Genomic DNA, 22,606 nt, shown 5'->3' with positions numbered 1-22,606 from the left:
TTTACTTTTTCTTACAATTTATCTTGATATATTAAGGAGAAATCTCAGTTACAGCATAAATATATTTTCTAAATTCTGTAGGTACTGTTATGTGCATTATGTTTAAAGATGGATTGGAGTATATCTAAAAAAACTGCAGTTTATTGGTTATATTCTATACAGTTTTCTTGAACAAACAAACAAAAGCAATCATAAGAAAAAGGCACGCCCATTTTATTGATTCATTAAAATGAAATATAACTATGTCTTGATTATTAGGAACATTTCATTAGATTTCCTTCGTTTTAATTTTTCTCTTAGTTCATTGTTTTGCATTATTTCTGAATTGAATTTAATGGAGATTGTTTTAATAGGAAGTGCTTAAAACGCATCAAATTAGAATCAGTGGTGTCAAGAAAATGGAAACCACTTGAATTAGATATAAAAATACTCAATTTCCTGCCTTTAAATATCAAGTCATTGGTTTGGACATTATGTGTTTCCAATCTTGTATTTAAATATCAATATCTATCGGTATTTAGTGACTAAATAATATGCAAAGAATAATCTTATATATTTTATTTTCTTCGATTAAACATGGTTTTAGAGGGAAAAAATGGTTTAAGCATATATAAAGTTTACTTGTAGTTAAAACATCCATGCTATACTGACGTTACCGTCTATAATACTGAGATTATTATAAGTTAATTACCAAGCAAAAAACTTGTAGTTAAAAACACAATTTATCTATAGAAAACAATATCTAAATTTAAATGTCTACTGTATATAACCAACTATTACTGCAATAAGCAAATCATTTCAAGATATTTATGTTGTGTGGCAGCTGTGAAAGATATGTAAGTGTTGGTATATTTTTTGCTTTTCCTTTCACGATAACTGATGCGGCTTCTATTTGATACTTGTAAAGATTGTTCTAGTAGGCGTGACGGGTGATGCAGTTTTAATTCTTTTTCATGACATCGAGTGTTTGATTGAGTTAATGATCAGTATTAACAAATAAGACAACACTTTCCGAGACTTTATTGGATAACCCATTGCTGTGTATGTTTAAAAAAATCTTTATTCTCACTTACTGATTTGTATTCAGACTGTAATCGTGTGATGTTTCTACTAATGTTTTTCAATGTTGTTTTTTATAAAAACTTTATGTCTTTGGTTTATCTCTAATTTTATTTTTGTGTCGCCTCTACGGAGTAGTGGCGACATATAGGGATCACTTCTCCGTCGTCTGTCTGTCTGTCCGTCTGTCTGTCTGTCTGTCTGTCTGTCTGTCCGTCCGTCCGTCCGTCCGTCACAAAACTTGTCCGGCATACTCCTCATTAACTACTGGTGCAATTTCATCCAAACTTTACAGGAATGATCAGTACCAAGTCTAGTTGTGCATATTGTCAGCATTTTCCGGTCCAATGATTTTTGTCAGAGTTATGGCCCTTTAATAATTTTTAATTTTAAAGTTTGTCCGGACTACTTCTCTTATACCACTAATGCAATTTCAATGAAACTTTACAGGATTGATCTGTAGCTCAAGTCCTTGCGCATATTGCACGGGTTTTCCGGTTGAATGATTTTTGGCCGAGTTATGGCCCTTTGATAAAAAGGTTTCTTTTTCTGTGTGTTGCCAGATACACAAAAGCTTGTCCGGACTACTCCTCATAAACTACTGGTGCAATTTCATCCAAACTTTACAGGAATGATCAGTACCAAGTCTAGTTGTACACTGTCCGTCTGTTTGTCCGTCTGTCACAAAATTTGTCCCAACATGAAATTGGCCATCATGAGGCGACACATGTGATTACTGATCGCTCTTGTTTAAGTTCTTTACCTCAATAAAACATTTTTTTCATGGAAATTTATATTATTTCATCTGTAACTTATTTTACAATAGCGTATGGATTTACTTTTTCATTCATAACGGCAAAATGATGTCACCCTAAGCATGGAGTTTCATTCTAAATACGCCAAATGACGTCATTTTAACACGGTTCATTCATAAAATGCGCTAAATGACCTCTTGTAAAGGATGCGACTCATATGACACCCCAATGCCAGATGAAATTACCGGCATGGGTAAAACTAACAGAATAATGATATCTGTCATATGTTGCGGTTCGGACGGACCGGAATATCCGTCTCGAGGGGACCCGCCCATTGGGCGGTAACGAGGTTTTCCGAGTTACCGCCCATGGGAGGGTTCCCGAGGGACGGATATTCCAATCGGAACCGCAAACATATGTAAGATATTTTTTCTTGCATATTCTACCATATAATTTCATATTTAAAATGGTATATCTCAATATGATATATGTTCATGGAAATTAAAGTCATTTCATCCATAACTATTTTCTTACAATGGCGTATGAACTTACAACTTAAATGATTTCGGTTTATTTAAACTGGCCTATGGAATATAATTAATCGAAACAGAATATCTTCGCATTTGCCGGTTCAAAAACATTCGCGGCGTCTTTTCAAGCAATCTATAATGTTGTCGTAGAGTCTTCCTTTTTCTGTAGAGAAAAGGTACCAGATGACAAAATGATTATTTTTCGCATTAAGGAGTCTCTGTAGGACAATACCCTTTCGAGTTAGTACTGATACTGGAGGTTTTAGTTGACCGTTAGTTGACCGTGACCTGCCATATCGTTTCTCTGACACGTGCAAGTCTCAGGAGGCATTGGGGAAGAATTAGCTGGTATTGAAGATCTCATTGTTATATATGACAATATTAGTAAACTAGTTAAGATGGATGGATTGATTTTAGTATTTGAAATATCAATACATTTCTAAACTTATAATATTCATATTATTTACATATGTCGTAAGGGGAGAGGTGGCCTAGTGGTTAAGGTGTCTGCCTCTCAACCCAAAGATCATGGGTTCGAGCCCTACTCGGGTCACGACCATGTTTCTTCATATGACACCAGTACTGGTTGGTTCCAGGAAGCGGACTGGAAAGTGATTAATATAAGTTGCAAGAACTTGTTTCGCAATCGAGGTTTAAACCATATGTCGTATTATAACAACAAAAAATGTCCGTTTGCCTCGTCAACATTAAATAGATTCAAGGTGTACTTTGATAAGCTTTTTGACCGAATTTGATAACATATATATATATAAATAAACAGGAAAAATACGTACAAATTACTCAAAAGGATTGTAAGATTGTAAGTAATGTTATTATTTTGAAAATTATACAACTTATATAGACAATACCATATATCAGAAGAAATTATTGGTTTCTTTTAAGGGCAATGTGCAATGCATCAAAACATTATACCTCAGTTTTTAAAGTTTCAGTCAGCAAATTCTTAGTTAGTTTTGTTGGAATGTAATGAAACGAAAATGAATCGACTGAAACTAGAAATCTCTGTTCCTTTGGAGAAGTGCGCTCGCTTGAGCAAATAAATTTCAATATTGTGCACAAGCGGTGTGTGTTTCCGTCCGTTAAATTGACTTTTCATCTTAGACATTAAAATCACATTATATCTAGGACTACCTACCCTGGGGTAAATATCGTCCAACTGATCATTACTGACCTCAACGCAAGTAGGTAATTGTATATTATTCTCAAAGGCAAACTTATATATACCGTTAAGTTTCCTCAGTACTTCATTCATTATTGATAAGCTGACCAAACAACCCTTATTATTAAGTCATCATTACGATATATTACTATTCCATTTCTACGGTCTGTAACTAGAGCAATAGTAAATAACAATCATAGCAAGTGATTTCGCAAGACACAATATCTCATTGATATGTTTCCCATTCGCAAGACATAAGGTTTATTGATGTCAATGATATCATATAATAAAATAACGCCGTTTGCTGATGAGGGTGAAGTCATACCAAATAAAAGAAGCATAATCCATTTGTAGTAATATAATTTGTTTTTATCAGTTAATATTCATATTGCATTTTCTTATTGTCTGGTATTTTAGAAAATTTAGGTGTAAGCTTGGATTGGATATCGACATCTATTAGAATGAAAAATGTACAATACAGTTTTTTTTTAAACTTTGCATGATTTCTATTTTCTGTTATTTCAGGTCACGCAAGGTCATATAAGTTAAACATAAAGCTTATAAACCCCAAATTTACTATTGTTTTTTTCCTCATTTATCATTGACTAAAGTGCACACTTTCATGGGATTATTTGTGCTCCCTTCATTCAATTGTCCTAAATAGTTTCCCCTTGAAATTTAATTTTTTTCGTTATCTTATTCTAAAATCATTCCAAGTTTAATTAAATTCTATAATAAAACTTTTATTCTGCTTTATGTCTATACGCAACCTAGTATAGCATTTTCATTAATTTTCATCAAGCATTAAGAAATATTCTAGCCTGAACCAGTGTCTTAATAACTGAATAAAATACATTTACTTCTTCACAACTGTCCTTTTCATTTTTTTTTAATTCATAGAATACATTTTTGTAACATATTATTACATATATCTTGGTGTTTTTTCTTTCTTTAGAAAATGGCTTATTGTCAATATATACTACCTTCCCTTCATACCAGGATCTATGATGTTAAATGAACAAATAAGAGTGAAGATCATGTTATACGTAGGAGGTCTATTTCAATGAACATATACAGTATAACTGTTGTCTCAAAAATTGTATTAAATCTGTTTAGTAAATCGTTTGTGGAATTAAATAAGTATCATAAAAATGATGCATTTAGATAACTACAGAAACTTAATATTAATGACTAAATGCGATAATTGGTAAGACAAAAAAAAAACAAGAGGTAATATAAATATAACAATTACATGTAAAATGTAGCAACCATGGACAAATTAAATACAATGCTATTCCAGAATAATAGGGAAATATTGTTTTGTTTGATTGTTATGATGAATCTTTCTGTCTGTTCTTCTGGTTTTATCATTAAATCATTTTGTTGATTATTTTTATTTTGTTGCTGTTTTAAAATGAAAACAAACAACAACAACATCAACAACAACAACAACAACAAAAACAATAACAAACTCCCCCCCCAAAAAAAACAAAAAAAAAACAACAACAACAAAAAACAAAAAACAATATTAAACATACAGTCATGTGATATTTACTAATTTATAAAATTGTAAGTTAGTTACGCAATTTACATGACAGTTTTATAGTTATTCATATATTGATTACGTTTATAAAGTTTGAATAAAGATAACTAATATGTTCAGGAACACATCATGTCCCCATTTCAGGCATAAAACTCTAAAACTACTCACCCATAGCTTCAAGAGCCTCATCAAAATTTTCCGTTCTGTCAAGCTCCCATATACCAACAAGTTGTTTATTTATTTCCTCGATATAGTCTCCCATTCTTTAAATCATTGATCGGGCAAATTAAAATGAAAATATTTCTTTTAACATCAAAGGTCTGTCGCTTTGAAGACCTGGTATTTTCGATACGCGTATACTAGAATTGACTTCAATAAGTCAATAGTTAAGGATTATTATAACCGCGAGTCTGTTCCAATAAAACTTTAATGTTCGCATATGAACAGAAATTATTTCTTGTAAAGAAGTTTGTCTGCTTATATATCGCGCTGTGTTCTTAATATAACACTCATAATGGAAACCGATACACCTAAGACTAACTGATATTGTAAACTTTTACCCTTATATAGTGTCAGGTTTCAGACGGTCAAATATGAGACATTTGGTCTTGGGACTTCAGGGCAGCCCGTTCAGATATTCGGAATAGGGGAATTCCTCATGTGGCAATTGATTTACATTACATTCAATTTTGCCGGAGAATCCTCGGATATATATTATATACAATTGATATAAGCCCACATAAAAATCGTCGAGATTGGCAGATAATTGTATCATTGAAACTGTTTGATATTGTTAGACATTGACATAATATTGTCGGGATTATCAGAGAATTGTGGCATTACAATCGTTTAATTTTGTAAGCCATACGTCTTCTACGGTATAGAATTTGAATATTGTTAACTGCTCGATTCTATTATATCCTTTTAATTTCTTTGGCACTCTTTCATAAGATACTTATGTGAGTAATCAATGCACAGAAATCAATAAAAATATCTAAAAAGTAAGAAGAACATACATATCTTTTGAAAGGGATTATACTATCAGTTAATAAAATAATATTCTATTTTGCATGGCCCGGTTGATTTAAGTTATATTTTCAAATTTTGTGTTTAAGGCTTATGGTCCTCAGAGATGCTCTTTTTAGGTTTCTATTTTACAAAATTTAAACGTATATTTCTAGTTAGTAAAATACAAGAAAAAAAACAAACTTTGGTTTGTTCATGATACATGGATTTATTTCTAGGCAAGGTGTCACTATATGAATGTTCAAAAGAAACTTTAAGATCGAGAGTATTTTTAAACAAACAAAAGAACAAATGTATCTTAATTGTCTAAATGTAATCGGCGTGGAAATATCTAATAAATTCTAATACAAACGTACCATGGAGAAATGAATCCATATTTATGATGTTCAATCTTCACATACCATTTCAAAATGAAAATCATCAAGTTTTTCAGAAATCATTAAACGTTTACAAGCCTTGTAGGATTTTTGAAAAAAAAAGAAAAAGAAAATCAATTCGTTAAAGAATACAAAAACAACAACAACAAAAAAAAACACACGACAAAATTGAAAATTGAAATGCAGCAAGCTCGGGTTGGTTGGGCAATTTCATGTACAATATCTTGCAACAGCCGCCAACATAAAAGAAAAACAACAAACAATTTCATTGAGTACTTCTGATTATTCCATCTGGATCCCTTGATTTCTATTTTACAAAGATGTAATAAAATTTAAACGTATATTTCTAGTTAGTAAAAATATAAGAAAAAATAACTTTTGATTTTCATGGTACATAACAAATAACAGCCGCCAGCATAACATAAAAGAAAAACAACAAACTGATAAAAGCAATAACCATCTCCCCCATTGTCACTCGATTACAACATTTAGTTTAAACTTTAATTGCAGATCTATTACTCCGAATTATAAATTATAAATATTATATTATAAGCAAAAAGATCATATAAATAGAGATAAGACGGATCTAAAAGTACATTTAGATAGTGGAAATGATATTATCATCATTATACTTGCATAAAAACTACGCATGCAAACACATTCATGGGAGCACGCTGGTTTTAATATTCCTAATCTATATTTGTATATCTCTTTTTTATTGTTTATAGAATGGTAAGGTGAACATAATATCTTATCTCTAGTCAGAAGTGGAATTATTTTTCACCAATTAATAATCTTGATATGCAAGAAATAAGAAATATATCGGAGCATGACTTCATTTGAGAGTTTATCAAGAGGTCTTAATAGCATTTTTCAAGGAAGTGCTTTTCTTGTCTGATAATTTCTCCTTGAGAAATAATTTAAGTATTAGTTTTATCTTCCACCTGATACAATATCAGTTCACGATGAAATAAATTTGCAGACAAAGACAGTAAAAACATTATAGGGAAATTATATTGCAGTTAATTTATCTGATGTTATATAAGTGTCGGACGTGGGTGTTAACAATTATCTAACTGTACTGTCCATACTGTTAACAATATTTCCCTAGATACATTAGTCCACAGGTCTTATGGCATTTTTGACTGCTTGGTGAGATCATATGTTACTGAAGACACCACATTATCTATAATTCATTTGACTATGTTTTCCAAAATTTGTAGCCCTTGTACTATATTTCTTTGACAAAATAATTATCAGAGCATAAAAAATAACAGATTCTACACTGTGTATATATATATCTTTTATTGGAGAAATAAAACAAAATTTGATAGGCAGTCATCAAAAGAGCTTTAGTATCAAAAGATAGATATGTATTGTTGAAAGTTTACAAAGCAACACATACCATTGAGAAGTTTTAATTACATATTAATAACATTTAAATTGGAAATTGTTTAGTTATAAATAAAAATGTCTCCGTTGTACACATAGGCTTGAAACTTTAGCCTGAGGGCAGTGTTAATTTCTACCTAATCTTTACTCTTTAAGGATTAGATAAATATGATCAAGAATACAAGAAAGCATTTGTCGAATGCAGACTTGACACTCGGTTAACTTGTGGAGAAAAAAGGGTTTTCATCGTGATATAACCGAGACACTTGAAAGTGTGCATAAAATATTTATTACTTGGTTCTTCATGACGGTACACCTCATTCCTTCAGGACAGAAGAAATTGTTATAAATGTTGAATAAATATTAGACTGTTTTAATAAGTTATTGCTTGTGAATATCAGACAGAATAGAAGCTGCTTCTTAAAGATGTCCGTCGCATCTTGAAATGATCGTTGCAACCAGGAAAAGTAACAGCATAAAATACTAAACAAGCTTAAGGTCATTAAAAAAGTCCATATCAAGATGTATACATGTAGTTTAAGCTTACTTCAAACAGTGCGTATCATTCATTCAACTAACAGTGTTTGGCTTCTTCTTTCAAATGACGTTTATTGTCGTACATATGTCTGTTCACAGTTGCACAACTTTTCAACTTCCCCTTTAATTAATATACATTAATATTTATGTATTTTTAAATGTAGATCTTTACCATCTATAATTTTATTACCCACCTTTTCCTTTTGTTCGCTGGAAAATCAACATTTTTTACTTCACTAGATTGTGTTGAAAGCTTTCAGCTTATATCAACCACTTTAAAGCTCGCAGCCTACAACCAAACAGTGTCATTAAAGGAAATATTATCATAATCTTGATATGGACCTTTTTAATGAGCATAAGCATATTAAACATTGTATGCTGCTACTTTTCCTGGTTGCCACGATCATTTCAGTATGCGATGGATCTGACAATCGAGGCGTATAAGACTGCAACCTCAATATTCTATAAAGATTTTATTGATTTTATAAACCTTGTGGAAATCACTTCCGTGTGAAAGATTCTCATGAACTATTAATTAGTGCAATCAAAAAGAGTTTAACACGAATAAGGACTATATTCGGTTTTATATACCATAATATACTGGAATCAGTTAATTGTAAAGAGCTTCAAAAGCAATGGATAAGTAAACGTCCACATTACCAACTAATTTGTGTAGGGTGTTCTTCTCAAGTTCATAATGTTCTATTTATGAATAAATTTTTTAACATGGTACCGGATAAGTATGATACCGGAGGTTACATAAGATTTTTCCTAGGTTTGTAAAGAAACATCAACAGATTAAAGCAATGTAGGCCTACCATCTTACCTTGTATTTATATAGATCCAAATAATCATTGAAATAAATTATTACTTATTATGAATTTTGAGATGTTTCTGCTTTTAAAATAACCCCAACACAGTATTTAATGGTATCAAAGATAGGCCCTAAAGAGTTATGTCATATTTTTTTGAGTTTTATGGCAGCTTATATACGTTCTATTTGTAATGTCAACGAAGAAACCTTGACGCAACAACGTTAGACATTTTATACTGAGAGCGAATATCCTAAAGAGTCTGTAGTTATTTAAACACATTGCTAGAATTCATTTGAAATAGCTAGTAATAAAAAGTTAGAAGTTTGAAGATAACACACAGTACCTTAAGAGTTCAGAAATTAAAGAGTTGAATCATATAAGTGCAGATGGAGTTCATAAGGCGCATTTCATTGAATGAGACGAAAGAGTCTGATCAGATATACTACGATCTCCATAACATACTTACACATCTGCGAATTCCTAAACAATAATTGACTCATCATACCAAATCAAGTAGAGTAAAAAAGTAGAAATACATGTACATGTAATGGTGGTAGTTCCACTATACTCGCATTCCGTTTCTCTCGAAGTTAAATGCCCAGTCCCTTGGATTTCGAGTTACCGAGAGTCAACTGTATTATACTTTTACATTGGATACAGTTACCTCGGGATATATAAAAGATGCTAGAATCTATAACATTACTACAATAAAATTTTCTCTTCAAAAAATGATACAGCATGGTAAAGGAATTATCTCGTTTTGACATAAGATTTAACTCCCTTGACTTTTGGTGAAGGTCATCTGTACCATGCCACATATCGACCCGTTAAATTCTAAACATGGATTAAAACTGTACACTGTACATAACTATCGTTAAGAGTTGAAATTTATCATCAGTACCCCGACATCTAAACCTAAAAAACATAATTCTGATTTAATAATATTTGGATCCAGAATAATAATTTAACATAAATTTTGATCTAAATTTTGAGGAAATGAAATCATGTGTCTATATTCAAAATACCTTAGTGTCAAATTATTTGTTTAGAAAGTTTAATTTTTCATTATTTTATCTTTTTTATTTGGAGAGTTGATAATATACTTAACTATTTTTTTATTCAGAGGACTAAATATCTACATTGCACTTAGATTTAAGTTTCTTTAAAACTTGGATTTAAATTAATTCAAGATCTTGTTCAGTAGGCTCTAAAAACAATTAATGATTTTGAATTCTTTGATTTAGAAGATTTATTAATACTAATGGCTTATTAGAATTCAATTGTACTTCTTTTCTGCTTTTCTTTTAGATTGGGGATATTATAACATTTCCATTTTCTTTCTTTTTTAAATGACCTATATCTTAAGATTTATATACCTTTCAAAATAAATTGTAACATCTATTCCCTAGACATATCTTATGGACAAAAGGAGAAGGCTCTGAGATATTCGCAAGATCAAAATTTAGTTTTCTAAGAGTTTATAGTGTACATACGATTATGTGTAGCACACTGTTTGTCCTACTTTATCTGTTAACGTGTATCACTTGATACATAATTATATAACCCAGTCATGAATCCCTCCTAAAGTGCTCAAGCTATTTCATAAATATCGTCTATCATGCCAGAGGTCATGACCTCAAATCATTTCATAAGTAGGGAAGACAATCCAACATGAATTGTTTCCCTTTTATCATTAAACTTTAATTTGAAGAAATACCATGACCTGGGGCATTTTTGCTTAAGAGACCTCTAAAGGGGCCACTCAAATTTATATGAGCAAACTTGATATTATTTCAGTAGGAGTAAATGTTAAAAGGTTATTCTATTTTCAGCCCTAGAGGCCCGTTAAAAGGGGCCAAATTAAATTAATTTGATAACAGACTATCTAAGAATGTTACAGACAAACAACTTTGGTGATTATCCATTAATTAGTTCAGTACAAAAAATGTTTTAAGCTTTTTCTATTTTTAGCTATAGTGGCCCCTAAAAGGGGCCAATTAAGTCAATATGAGCAAACTTGATAAACGGATATCTAAGAATGCTACACATAAAGTTTAGTGATCATCCATCAATTAGTTCAGTAAATAAAATGTTTTAAGGTTTTTCTATTTTAGCTATACCGGCCCTAGAAGGGGTCAATCAAGTTAATATAAGCAAACTTGATAAAAAGCTATCTAAGAATGCTACAGACAAAGTTTGGTGTTCATACATCATTTAATTTAGTAGTTGAAGATGTTTAAAGATTTTTTTAGCTCTGTTGACCCCTAAAAGGGGCCAATTTAAATGATATGAGCAAATTTCATTGTGACATCAGGATGCTTCAGAACAAAATTGAGGTAAATCTGCCTAGCAGTTTCAGAGAGGAAGATGATTGTTGACGCATGACGACGGACGGCGGACGCCGGAGGATCCCCTATTGATACTAATAGCTCACCCTGAACCTTCGGTTCTGGTTAGCTAACAAGAAAAGCATTGATGCAAAGCATCAAAGGGCGTCTAAGCAAGATATGCAGCAAGTGAAAATGAACAAAGAGACATCGACATCTGATGACCAGATATTTTTATAAACTTTTAAAGGTAAATTGGCATTTACCAGAATTGTATATCATTTATGAATTGGCGGACGAAAGACATTGTTCATCATGAACTTTGGTAGGCATGCTAAAGATTAGAATTTTTAATCTTTTTTTCTCCACAGGAAATTGTTTCAATATTAACGATAATATTCAAATTATACAGGTTTATAATATCCAAAATATATCTCCCATATAGTATAAATTTATTTATACTATATAGGGGTATTTTTGGATATTATCATTCATATTGGTTATTTGATAGAATTTCAAGTTCATGTCGTATTTTCTTTGGAAAATACAAAATAGTAGTCAAAATAAACAAAGTCTGTTAATTGATTGATTTGATAGGTCAATATATTATTATTTAATTAATGAATTACTTCAAAAACCTCGTCTGACCCAACATTCCTATCAATAAACCCATAACAGCTCATGTTAAAATTGCAGACAAAAGTTTCTGTTGTTAAAATGTTACAAAATTCGGCAAATCAACATTCCACTCAAACTACCATAAATGGAACTGCCTTCAAACAAAAAATAGAACAGCAAAACTCCGGGAAATCATGCTCGATTCCAGCTAAAGAGACTTGGCAAGCGAATAGGTTTTATAGTATACTACTGCTAGACCTATAAATTGTCGCGCCAAGTCAAAATAAAAGCGTCATGTAAAGTTATGAACTAGGTCTTTTTAAATATTCACAGTAACGGTAAAAATGTCATGAGTGCAATCTGGGCCGTAATAAAGAAAACCGGAAAAAACCTACGGAACAAGCAATTTCTAAATGATAATATTATTATATAACAATTCGTAAAAATGGCCTACCTAAATGTTTTCTATAGATTTATAAAGAGTGCAATTAATTGTTTGAATATGTTTGCGTTTAATTTTCTGCAAATGTCTCCAGTTCGTTACTTATCATCATAGGGCGACATGAATGACCATTTCGTTCAACTAAAACTTCTATAAATAGATTTTCGGACTTTCACACAATGTCTAGGTCATCATTATATTTATAGGTACATCTATACCATAAATAATAACCCACTGTGTACTACAAAATGATTAATAAAAAAAAACGTGGAGCGCTATTAATTGACGGATAAGGTAATTTCATTTGAATATGTTTGCATTGTGAATTCTCCAGTTCGTATTTCATTGTACATATCCCGACATTTCCTTTTTTGATAATCAATACCATTCGGAATGATCGGCTATTTTGACCGACGAAAAGGCCCGAGAATTTGCAATTGCCCTATCACAAAATCTGAATTCATTCTATAAAGAGCGTCGCGCCTCGGCAAATCATGTTACTAATCATCAAAACTAAAAATTCCCCTGTGTAATAACTTCCTTGCCCGTGAATAATGAGGTAAGATCTATTTTTAGAGATTATGGTTTTTCCAATCCACGTGAGATAATATAAAAAAAAATATTCAAAATGGATCGTGAAGACGGGTAACTTTTTGTTGTTTCTTTTTTATAAAGTGTATACATTTCTGTTTTAAAAACAATTGTTTCATTTAATAGTTTTATACCAATTTTGTTTTGTTTAGTCTTATTGTATTTTTTGGTATGTGATCGTCTCATTTGGAGTGGTTGTTTTTATTAAAGATATATTTGGTTCAGATCTATCCTCCAAATCAAAAGTAATTTTCAAATAATTCATTCAATACATGATTGATGATATCTCGAAAAAGATTACAATCCATGTTTTACATAAAGTAATATTGCTATTTTTATTTCAAAAGTAATTACCAAATAAGTCATTCAATACATGATTAATGATATCTCGAGTAAGATTACAAGCCATGTTTTACATATAGTAGTATTGTTATTTTAAAGTGTATCGAAATCATGTGTACATTGAACACAACTTATGGTACATCCCTAGATTAGTAGAAACAAAGAAACAAAAAGAAGCTCAGTCCTATATGCAACCATATTTAGCTGATAGATTCCTAAGACATTATGTTTTCCCCCTTCCCAAAAATATTGATATCCACAATGAAATGTGAATACAGCATTCAATCATCACTCATCCTTTCTATTGATAGTTCCATTTAATTAATTCTTTTTCATTATATAAGTCACTTCAATTATTTGCATAACAAGGAATTTGGTTTCGTTTCTAAATTGAATGGTTTCATTTCTAAATTGAATTGAAGTCGATAATGTGGATTACTTACCCTGTCCGCTTATGTATGGCGGCTGATTTGTGTCATGTCGTTTTTTTCACACTGCGAGACGCAAGGCAAAAACACGATAATACGACAATCACCATTTTGTCGTACTTTTGCTCTGCAGGGCGCCAGGCGAAAAAACGATATACGACAGAGTGGTAACTTTGTCGTGTTTGCGTGGTTTTGCCTGGCCCCCGTGTGCGAAAATACGACAAAGTAGTATTTCTTTCGTGTTTTCCGAGGGGGGGGGGGGGGCGAAAGTATGAACAAAATGTTTGGTTTGTCGTATTTTCTTGTGTACGCATTTTCGCCCTGCAGAGCAAAACTACTACAAAATGTTGATTTTGTCGGAAATTTGTCCGGCGCCCTGCGGAGCGAAGATATATCGAGGCACACAAGTCAGGCACCATACTTCTGTTGATCTGTCAAGCAAATTGATTTTATTCAGTAAATATGGGTTGTTTATACATATATTCAATGTGTAACCTGCAGAGTAGCTTTTTAAATGAGTATCTATGTTGTTTATACATTTATTCATTGTGTCACCTGTCGAGTAGCTTGTAAAAGACTATCAATGTTGATCATTAATACATGTAACAATTTTTACACCTATCGAGCAATTTGTCAATAGATGGAAACTACACATCTATACATTTTTTTCACCTGTCGAATATTTTTAACTGTCAATGTTGGTTATACATAGTATCATTGTGTCACATGTAGAGAAGCTTTTTTAAAATGACAGCCAATGTTTGTGTATACTTATACTCATTGTGTCACATGTCGAGTAGCTTTTTAAATGACTAGAAATGTTGTATATACATATATCAATGTTGTTTAGACATATTATCACTGTGTCACTTGTCGAGTAGCTTTTTTAAACAACCATCAATGTCGTTTATACATATACATATACATATAATCATTGTGTCACCTATCGGGTAGCCTTTAAAAGACCATCGGTGTTGTTTATAAATAAAATCATTGTGTCACCTATCAAGTAGCTGTTTAAATGATCATCAATGTTGCTTATACATATAACCATTGTGACACCTATCTAGTAGCTTTTAAATAACTATCAATGTTTGTTTATATATACAATCATCGTATCAACTGTCAAGTAGCTTTTTAAAAAGATGGAAATTACAGATTGTAAATGATGCAAATACGTTTTGATCAAAGAGACTGTCAATGTTGTTCATACTTATTCCTATTATACCCCCAAAAACGAAGTTTGGGGGGGGGTATATAGGAGTCACCCGGTGGTCGGTCGGTTGGTCGGTCGGTCGGTCGGTCCAGACGTCCGTTGCATTTTCCTTGTCCGGAGCATTACTTGAAGACTAATGATTGGAATTCAATATAACTACACGCAATGGTCAAACACATTGAGAGGAAGTGCAGTGCACAAGAACCATAACTCTATCTTGACTAATTACAGAGTTATTGCCCTTTGTTACTTTTCCTTGTCCTGGGCATTACTTGAAAACTACTGGTTGGAATTCAAAACAACTTCATACAATTGTCAAACACAATAAGGGGAAGTGCAGTGCACAAGAACCATAACTCTATCTAAAGTAATTACAGAGTTATTGCCCTTTGTTACTTTTCCATTCCTTTCTTTTGTCCGGACCATAACTTGAAGACTAATGGTTGGAATTCAATATAACTACATACAATGGCCAAGCACATTGAGAGGGAGTGCAGTGCACAAGAACCATAACTCTATCTTGACTAATTACAGAGTTATTGCCCTTTGTTTCTTTTCCTTGTCCGGGGCATAACTTGAAAACTACTAGATTGAATTCAAAACAACTACATACAATTGTCAAACACAATAAGGGAAAGTGCAGTGCACAAAAACCATAACTCTATCTAAAGTAATTACAGAGTTATTGCCCTTTGTTACTTTTCCATTCCTTTCTTTTGTCCGGACCATAACTTGAAGACTAATGGTTGGAATTCAATATAACTACATACAATGGTCAAGCACATTGAGAGGAAGTGCAGTGCACAAGAACCATAACTATATCTTGACTAATTACAGAGTTATTGTCCTTTGTTTCTTTTCTTTGTCCGGGGCATAACTTGAAAACTACTAGATTGAATTCAAAACAACTTCATACAATTGTCAAACACAATAAGGGGAAGTGCAGTGCACAAGAACCATAACTCTATCTAAAGTAATTACAGAGTTATTGCCCTTTGTTACTTTTCCATTGCTTTCTTTTGTCCGGACCATAACTTGAAGACTAATTGTTGGAATTCATTATAACTTAATACAATGGTCAAGCACATTGAGAGGAAGTGCAGTGCACAAGAAACAAAACTCCATCTTGACTTATTACAGAGTTACTGCCCTTTGTTACTTTTCCTTGTCCAGAGCATAATTTGAAAACTACTGTTTGAAATTCAATACAACTTCATACAGTTGTCAAAGACATTAAAAGGAAGTGCAGTGCACAAGAGCCATAACTCCATTTTGCCCTTTGATACTTTTCCTTGTCCGGAGCATAACTTAAAACGTACTGGTTGGAATTCAAAACAACTTCATACAATAGTCAAGCACAATAAGAGGAAGTGCAGTGCAGAAGAACTATAACTCCATCTTCAGTATTTATAGAGTTATTGCCCTTTGTTTCTTTTCCTTGTCTTTCTGGACTTATTACAGAGTAATTCAGTAAAACTTCATCAATGGCCAACCACATTGAAAGGAAATGCAACATACAAGAACCACAACTATCTTCAATTGCCCACAACCATAACTCTATATTTCAATTCTTTTACAAGGTATTCTGTTACTAGTAACATCCTCATTTCTGAAGCAGTTTTGTGGGGGTATTAATCACATTTAGTGATAGTTCTAGTTTTCATTATTTCACCTCAAGAAACTACAGATTACAGATATTGTCAATACTTTCTTTTTGTCACCTGTCAAAAAGCTTATTAAAAAAACTTCAAAGGCTACATATTATCATTTTTTGTCAAGTACATTTTCGAGAGATGGAAACTACACTTTTTCGTTTGTTATTGTACTTACTATATGTTATCATTTGCCACCTGTCGAATAGATATTTAAAAGACAAAATACTACCATTTTTATTTTTTTTTTAGAAAAGATAGTTACTAGAAAGCGTTGATTTTGTTGATATTTCTAATCGTTTAAGGCAATATTATGGTAAACTTGCAAGAATCATCACAGAGTAACACGTTTAGTATACAATGTACTATAATATACAGTCCAACCCCGTTTATTCGAAGTGCCTGGGACTGAGTATTTACTTCGAATAATCGATGGGTTCGAATAATCGAAATCGGAATATTTTGATAGACGAAAACTACTCCACTTTGACCAATCATAGCAAAACTACCGTTTAGAACACACTTACTTCCTGTAATCAATTGAGGAAAATAAATATTAAAGAAAAGATGCGTAAAAATTATTGTATTGACATTGAAGACATAAATACTTGCATTTTATTCTACATGATGTATATTTTCGCTTCGCGCAAAGCCTTGATAATGGCCGTGTTGTCACTACGGTATTTACAGCTAAACTCTGGTATTTTCGATTAGGATAAAGGCTCTCATGTAGTGTTACAATTAATGAAAAAAATGTGTTGGCTGTTTTGACAAATTTACATATACGGTATGTATGAAAATAATTGCCGTCACCTTCAAGCAATAACAGTAACAAAATCGGACACGGTGCATTGCTTTTCATTTTCGGTAATTAAAGTTGATTAAAGAACACACAAAGAGTTATTATCATGACTGTCTAAATGCACGCATGACTGTTGATATTTTTCACATGTCGACCGGTCAGCGAGTGGATCTGCGCCAATTAGTCTGGCTTCGAATAATAATTAGACTGGCTTCGAATAATAGGTGTGAAATTCTTTCATAATTGTATAATCGGGACCGAAATTTTACTTCGAAAAATAGGAGGTATTCGGATAATGCATTTCGAATAATACGCTCGTATTTATATTGATTTATATAGAGATAAAAACGGGACCGCCGATCTACTTCGAATAATGCCGGGTATTCGAATAAAGGGTTGTCGAATAACCGGGGTCGGACTGTATAAACTAAAAAAAATAATTATATATTCATTAACAAGTATTTTGCTTTCATCATGTATACAAAAGAAATATCATGACATAATATAAATAAACAAAATATTAAATCAATACTAGTGATTGTTTATGTAGAAATCACTCTCTTTGTAATGCTATATATTTTTTTACAAGTGTCATATCAAATATTGTTTTAAAAAGGTCCTATACTTTTACTTTACGACTTTCCGCTTAACATTACATCTAGAAGTAAATTTTTGCGGACAACTCAGTAAAAGTATGGCGTCACGTTAAAAAAAGAAGTCTTACAAATTGTTTCTCAGTCTTTTCGTTCCTTTTCGATTTTCCATTGAAATGTAATTTCGGACTATAAAAATATTGAACTTAAACTTTCTGAAATTACTAAAGCCAACATATTTTTTTCTGTGTAGTGCTATGTAAGCTATGATAACTAAATACATGTTTACCATATTTGAATGTAAATATAGTTTGTTTTAGTTGATTCGTTGTGAAAAAGTAAGATTTGTGTGTGTGTAGATTTTGATGTTTTTTTTGTTGTTTTAGTCGGCCTGTGAGAATGTTTTCGTATTTATTACCTCTTTGTATTAGTTCTGTAGTCAAACGACTTGTCTTATTGAAAAAATAGGAGTGAATTAAAATCTTATCTCTTAATTGTAGAGGCTTACAAGGTATTTAGAAAAGGCTGCGTTTTTTCAGTACATAAAAGATTCAAAATGTGATATTTACTGTCTTCAAGACACACATTTTCTACACAGTCAATTTAATACCATTTATACTCAGTGGAATGCGGAATGTTTTGTAAGTTGTTCATCTTCAAATTCTAGGGGAGTTTCAATATGTTTCTCAAAGTCACTAGATTACAAAATACATAAAAGTATAGTTGATGATTTTGGAAATTATGTCATACTGGACCTATCTGTTGGAGAAATAAGATTTACTTTAGTATCGTTATACGGACCGAACTCCGACAATCCGTCCTTTTATGAGAACATTTTCAAGGTCGTTGAGAATATAGGAAATGACTCGTATTGCATTTGTGGTGATTTCAATTTAGTGCAAAATCCTGATTTAGATTATTATAACTATAAAAAATTAAATAATAAAAATGCAAGATCAACTCTTTCCCAGCCAACATTCTATATCGGCCCGACATCAAACCGACATGGTTTTCTATGACAGCCCGATGTCGGCTTTAACATCGGCTGCAAATAGGAATGATGTTGGCCCGACATCGGCAGAACAATATCGGGCCGACATCTTAACGATATAGGCCCGATATTTCTTGCCGACATCGGGCCTACATCAAAACAATGGCGGTGCGATGTCAGCCAACAGTAGAAAGATATCGGTCCTATATCGACCAGGTATCATCCTTATGCTAGCATGTTGATGACATTTAAAATACATTTAAAATGTAAAGTTTAACATTTTTAAATATATTATTGTATTGTTTTCAATTTTGTAATAATTTTGATACGATATGGAACTGTAGCAGAATAATCATACAGGTTATCTGTTCATATACACATTTTACAACAAGTTCATATTTCTCTAGAGTGATACATTGTTTTAGAGAAAAGATTTACAGGTGGACAATATTCTAAAAATATAATTGCTGATAAGCACTGACAGTAGCAACCGTTGCTGGTCGTACATTCTCTTTGTACTACCTAGTCATTTTACATTACAAAAGTATAGTGTGTATGTCTTATAAGAAATAAATATGAGCTCTGTTTCAAACAAGTAGAGGTTTTGAAGCTAAAGCATCAGGTCCCCGAATAGAAAAATGATTGTATTAGTATAAATTTGAGAAAATATCAGTTAAATGGTTCACGAATAAAGACATGATTACAAATATGTTGAGTACCTGTTTATTTACAATAAAACATTAAATCTGAAACAAACTTGCTTTGAAATATTGTAAAGAAACCGTTATCATTTTTAAATAAGCAAGAAATAACGTACACTAAATTTATTGTGAATAAAACAGCTGATTAAAAACAATTAAAGTAAAGCACTAACAAGCTTGCAAAGTGACTTGGAAAATATAGGCTATATGTTTAATTATTGTATGAAACGATGTTATTTTACGGTTATTTAAGAGGAGCAGACTACAAAATTATATAAACAAAACATTTTTTTCTCATCTCATATTTCCTACTTATTTATTATTGAAAAATAAAACTGTAGGCAAAAGAAATCGTCAAAATATTATAAAGACATTGTTTAGATATTTGTTATAATTTGTGGCCCTAAAAAATTTTAATTAGTAAACTACATTAATTACATAATGCTTAGCTTAAGTATGATTTAGTTTTAGAGGTGTACTAGTATTCTGAAATAAATTCACGGAGGCCATGATCATATCCACCTGATCCCGGATTTTTTTCCAATCACAGATGTGACACATGACTAATAAGTTACCTTTTCTTTTTTATATTGCCTGCTTTGTTTATCATGCAGTAAACATGTTCAACTGGTGACTTTGTCAACATTTTAAACAAGACCCGGTTTGAGCCGGGTGATGATCCCCGAATAGGTTTTGGACACAGGAAAGTACACCTCTTGTAGTTTAAGAGTTTTATCCCTGGAAAAAGTTCAAAGTGCAATAATTCCAAAATTAGGCAAGGCAAAGTTACTGTTCTTTGCACTGCACTTCTAATCAATGTGAGCTATCAACCTACAAAGTTTCTTGTTGATATCTCTTATGATTTCCGAGTTATGTCCCGGACAACTTCAAAAAGTAAAAATAAACAAAAGGTAATAACTCCAGAATTAGGCAAGGCAGAGTTATTATTCTTGTGCACTGCACATCTACCCATTTAGATATATTTCTTCTACAAAGTTTCATGTTGACATCTCTTATAGTTTTACAGCTATGTCCTGGACAAGATTTTTCTAAAAGGGGTGATAATTCAAAAATGAGGCTAAACATAGTTATGGTTCTTTTGCACTGCACTTCTACTCAATGAGATCTATCTACCTACAGTGTTTCATCTTGATATCTCTTATTGTTTTAGAGTTATGTCCCGGACAAAGTTCAAAGTGTTAAAATTAACAAAGGGCAATGACTCCAAAATTAGGACAAAAAGAGTTATTGTTCTTATGCACTGCACATCTACCCATTGAGATCTATTCACCTACAAAGTTTCATGTTGATATCTCTTATAGTTTTAGAGTTATGTCCTGGATAAGATTTTTCTATAAGGGGAGATAATTAAAAAACTAGGCAAAATAGAGTTATGGTTCATTGACACTGCACTCCCCCTCAATGCTCTCTACCACTGTATGAAGTTTAAACAAATTATCTCCAAGGGTTTTCAAGTTATGCTCCGGACAAGACAACGGACAGACAGACGGACGTTTTCACAGGACAGTAATTATGTGGCTACTCTATTGTTCTCTCTATTGTTCTTTTTAGCCACACAAAAGAAAATAGTCACATAAAAGCATTACGGAATGAATGACATCAAAGAGAAAGAACAGTTACCTATTGTCCCTCTAGCCACATAATTACTCTCCTGTGAGTGCGGACAGACGGAAGGACGGACAAACGGACGTTCTAACAGGAGAGTAATTATGTGTCTACTCTATTGTTCTCTCTATTGTTCTTTTTAGCCACACAAAAGAAAATAGCCACATAAAAGCATTACGGAATGAATGACATTGAAGAGAAAGAACAGTTACCTATTGTCCTTCTAGCCACATAATAACTGTCCTGTGAGTGCGGACGGACGGACAGACGGACAAGGCGCCGACTATATGCTCCCCCGAAATGTTTTGGGGAGCATAAACAATTAAGAATTCAGTAATGGTAGATATACACACAAAACCTATCAAGTACTGTATTACCATTTACCTGACATTTTACTTTTTTAACATTTTATCATCTGTAGGCGTACGGTTTAACTTGTTTAATACATGTACTTAAAACTGAACAGGAACTAAGCAATTATATCTTTTTTAACAATATCGTAACCTTTACATTGTTTACATGTGAATGTACGACCTTCTATGGTAGTCCACGTGATCACTCCTATATCCAGTTTCAATGAAAAGTTATTCTTAACTCAGTTGCTGTGCGTATGTACATGTAAGTTGCAAATATGTAGTGTGTAGCGTTTATTGATTTTTTTTTTGAGAATTTTTGTTTTGAAGTGAGTTTTGTTGATTTTTTGAAGTTGAATGAATTTAATTGTGGTGATCTTAATTTATCGGGGTTCATCATTTGTAATAAGTTGTTTTGGTTGTTGCATTATATTTTGTGTTGTACTCTATAAGTATATACCTCTACTCTGATAAAGCTGAATACCTCTAATTTTAATTAGTCAGTTATAGTCTACAATCACAAGCTCAGAACTAGAAAATTTTTTTGTTTTTTTAGTAAGAATGTGACAATATTTGGTTGTTGATAAGAAATATGTATATTGGTTGATATAGGTTTAATGTTTTGAGTGATTTTTCTGGTCAAGATTATATTAGTTGATGCTTTTTTTGTAGATATCTGTAAATATTGGGTGTTTTAGTTTTAATTGTTT

General features: G+C 32.1%; 1 protein-coding gene across 2 annotated transcripts in view; it reads right to left on the bottom strand.

Annotated features, from left to right (window-relative positions):
• The window catches only part of LOC132733129 (cellular retinoic acid-binding protein 2-like), a 161,284-nt gene that overhangs the window by 9,095 nt on the left and 129,583 nt on the right, over window positions 1-22,606 (bottom strand). Inside the window, exon 1 of one of the 2 annotated variants that reach the window (XM_060719742.1) lies at window positions 5,236-5,384. The exons of the other annotated variant lie outside the window; for it this stretch is intronic. Coding sequence (XP_060575725.1) covers window positions 5,236-5,329 — 94 coding nt within the window. The 5' untranslated portion in view covers window positions 5,330-5,384. Of the gene's footprint in view, window positions 1-5,235; window positions 5,385-22,606 lie in introns of those variants that run through there. 2 annotated transcript variants of the gene reach the window in all.

The sequence above is a fragment of the Ruditapes philippinarum genome, unplaced genomic scaffold (assembly GCF_026571515.1).
Source record: "Ruditapes philippinarum isolate M1 unplaced genomic scaffold, ASM2657151v2 ctg4120_1_1_1_1, whole genome shotgun sequence".
Classification (NCBI taxonomy): Eukaryota; Metazoa; Mollusca; class Bivalvia; order Venerida; family Veneridae; genus Ruditapes; species Ruditapes philippinarum.
The sequence above is the reverse complement of the archived record's forward strand: the minus strand, read 5'-3'. Positions and strand labels throughout refer to the sequence as shown.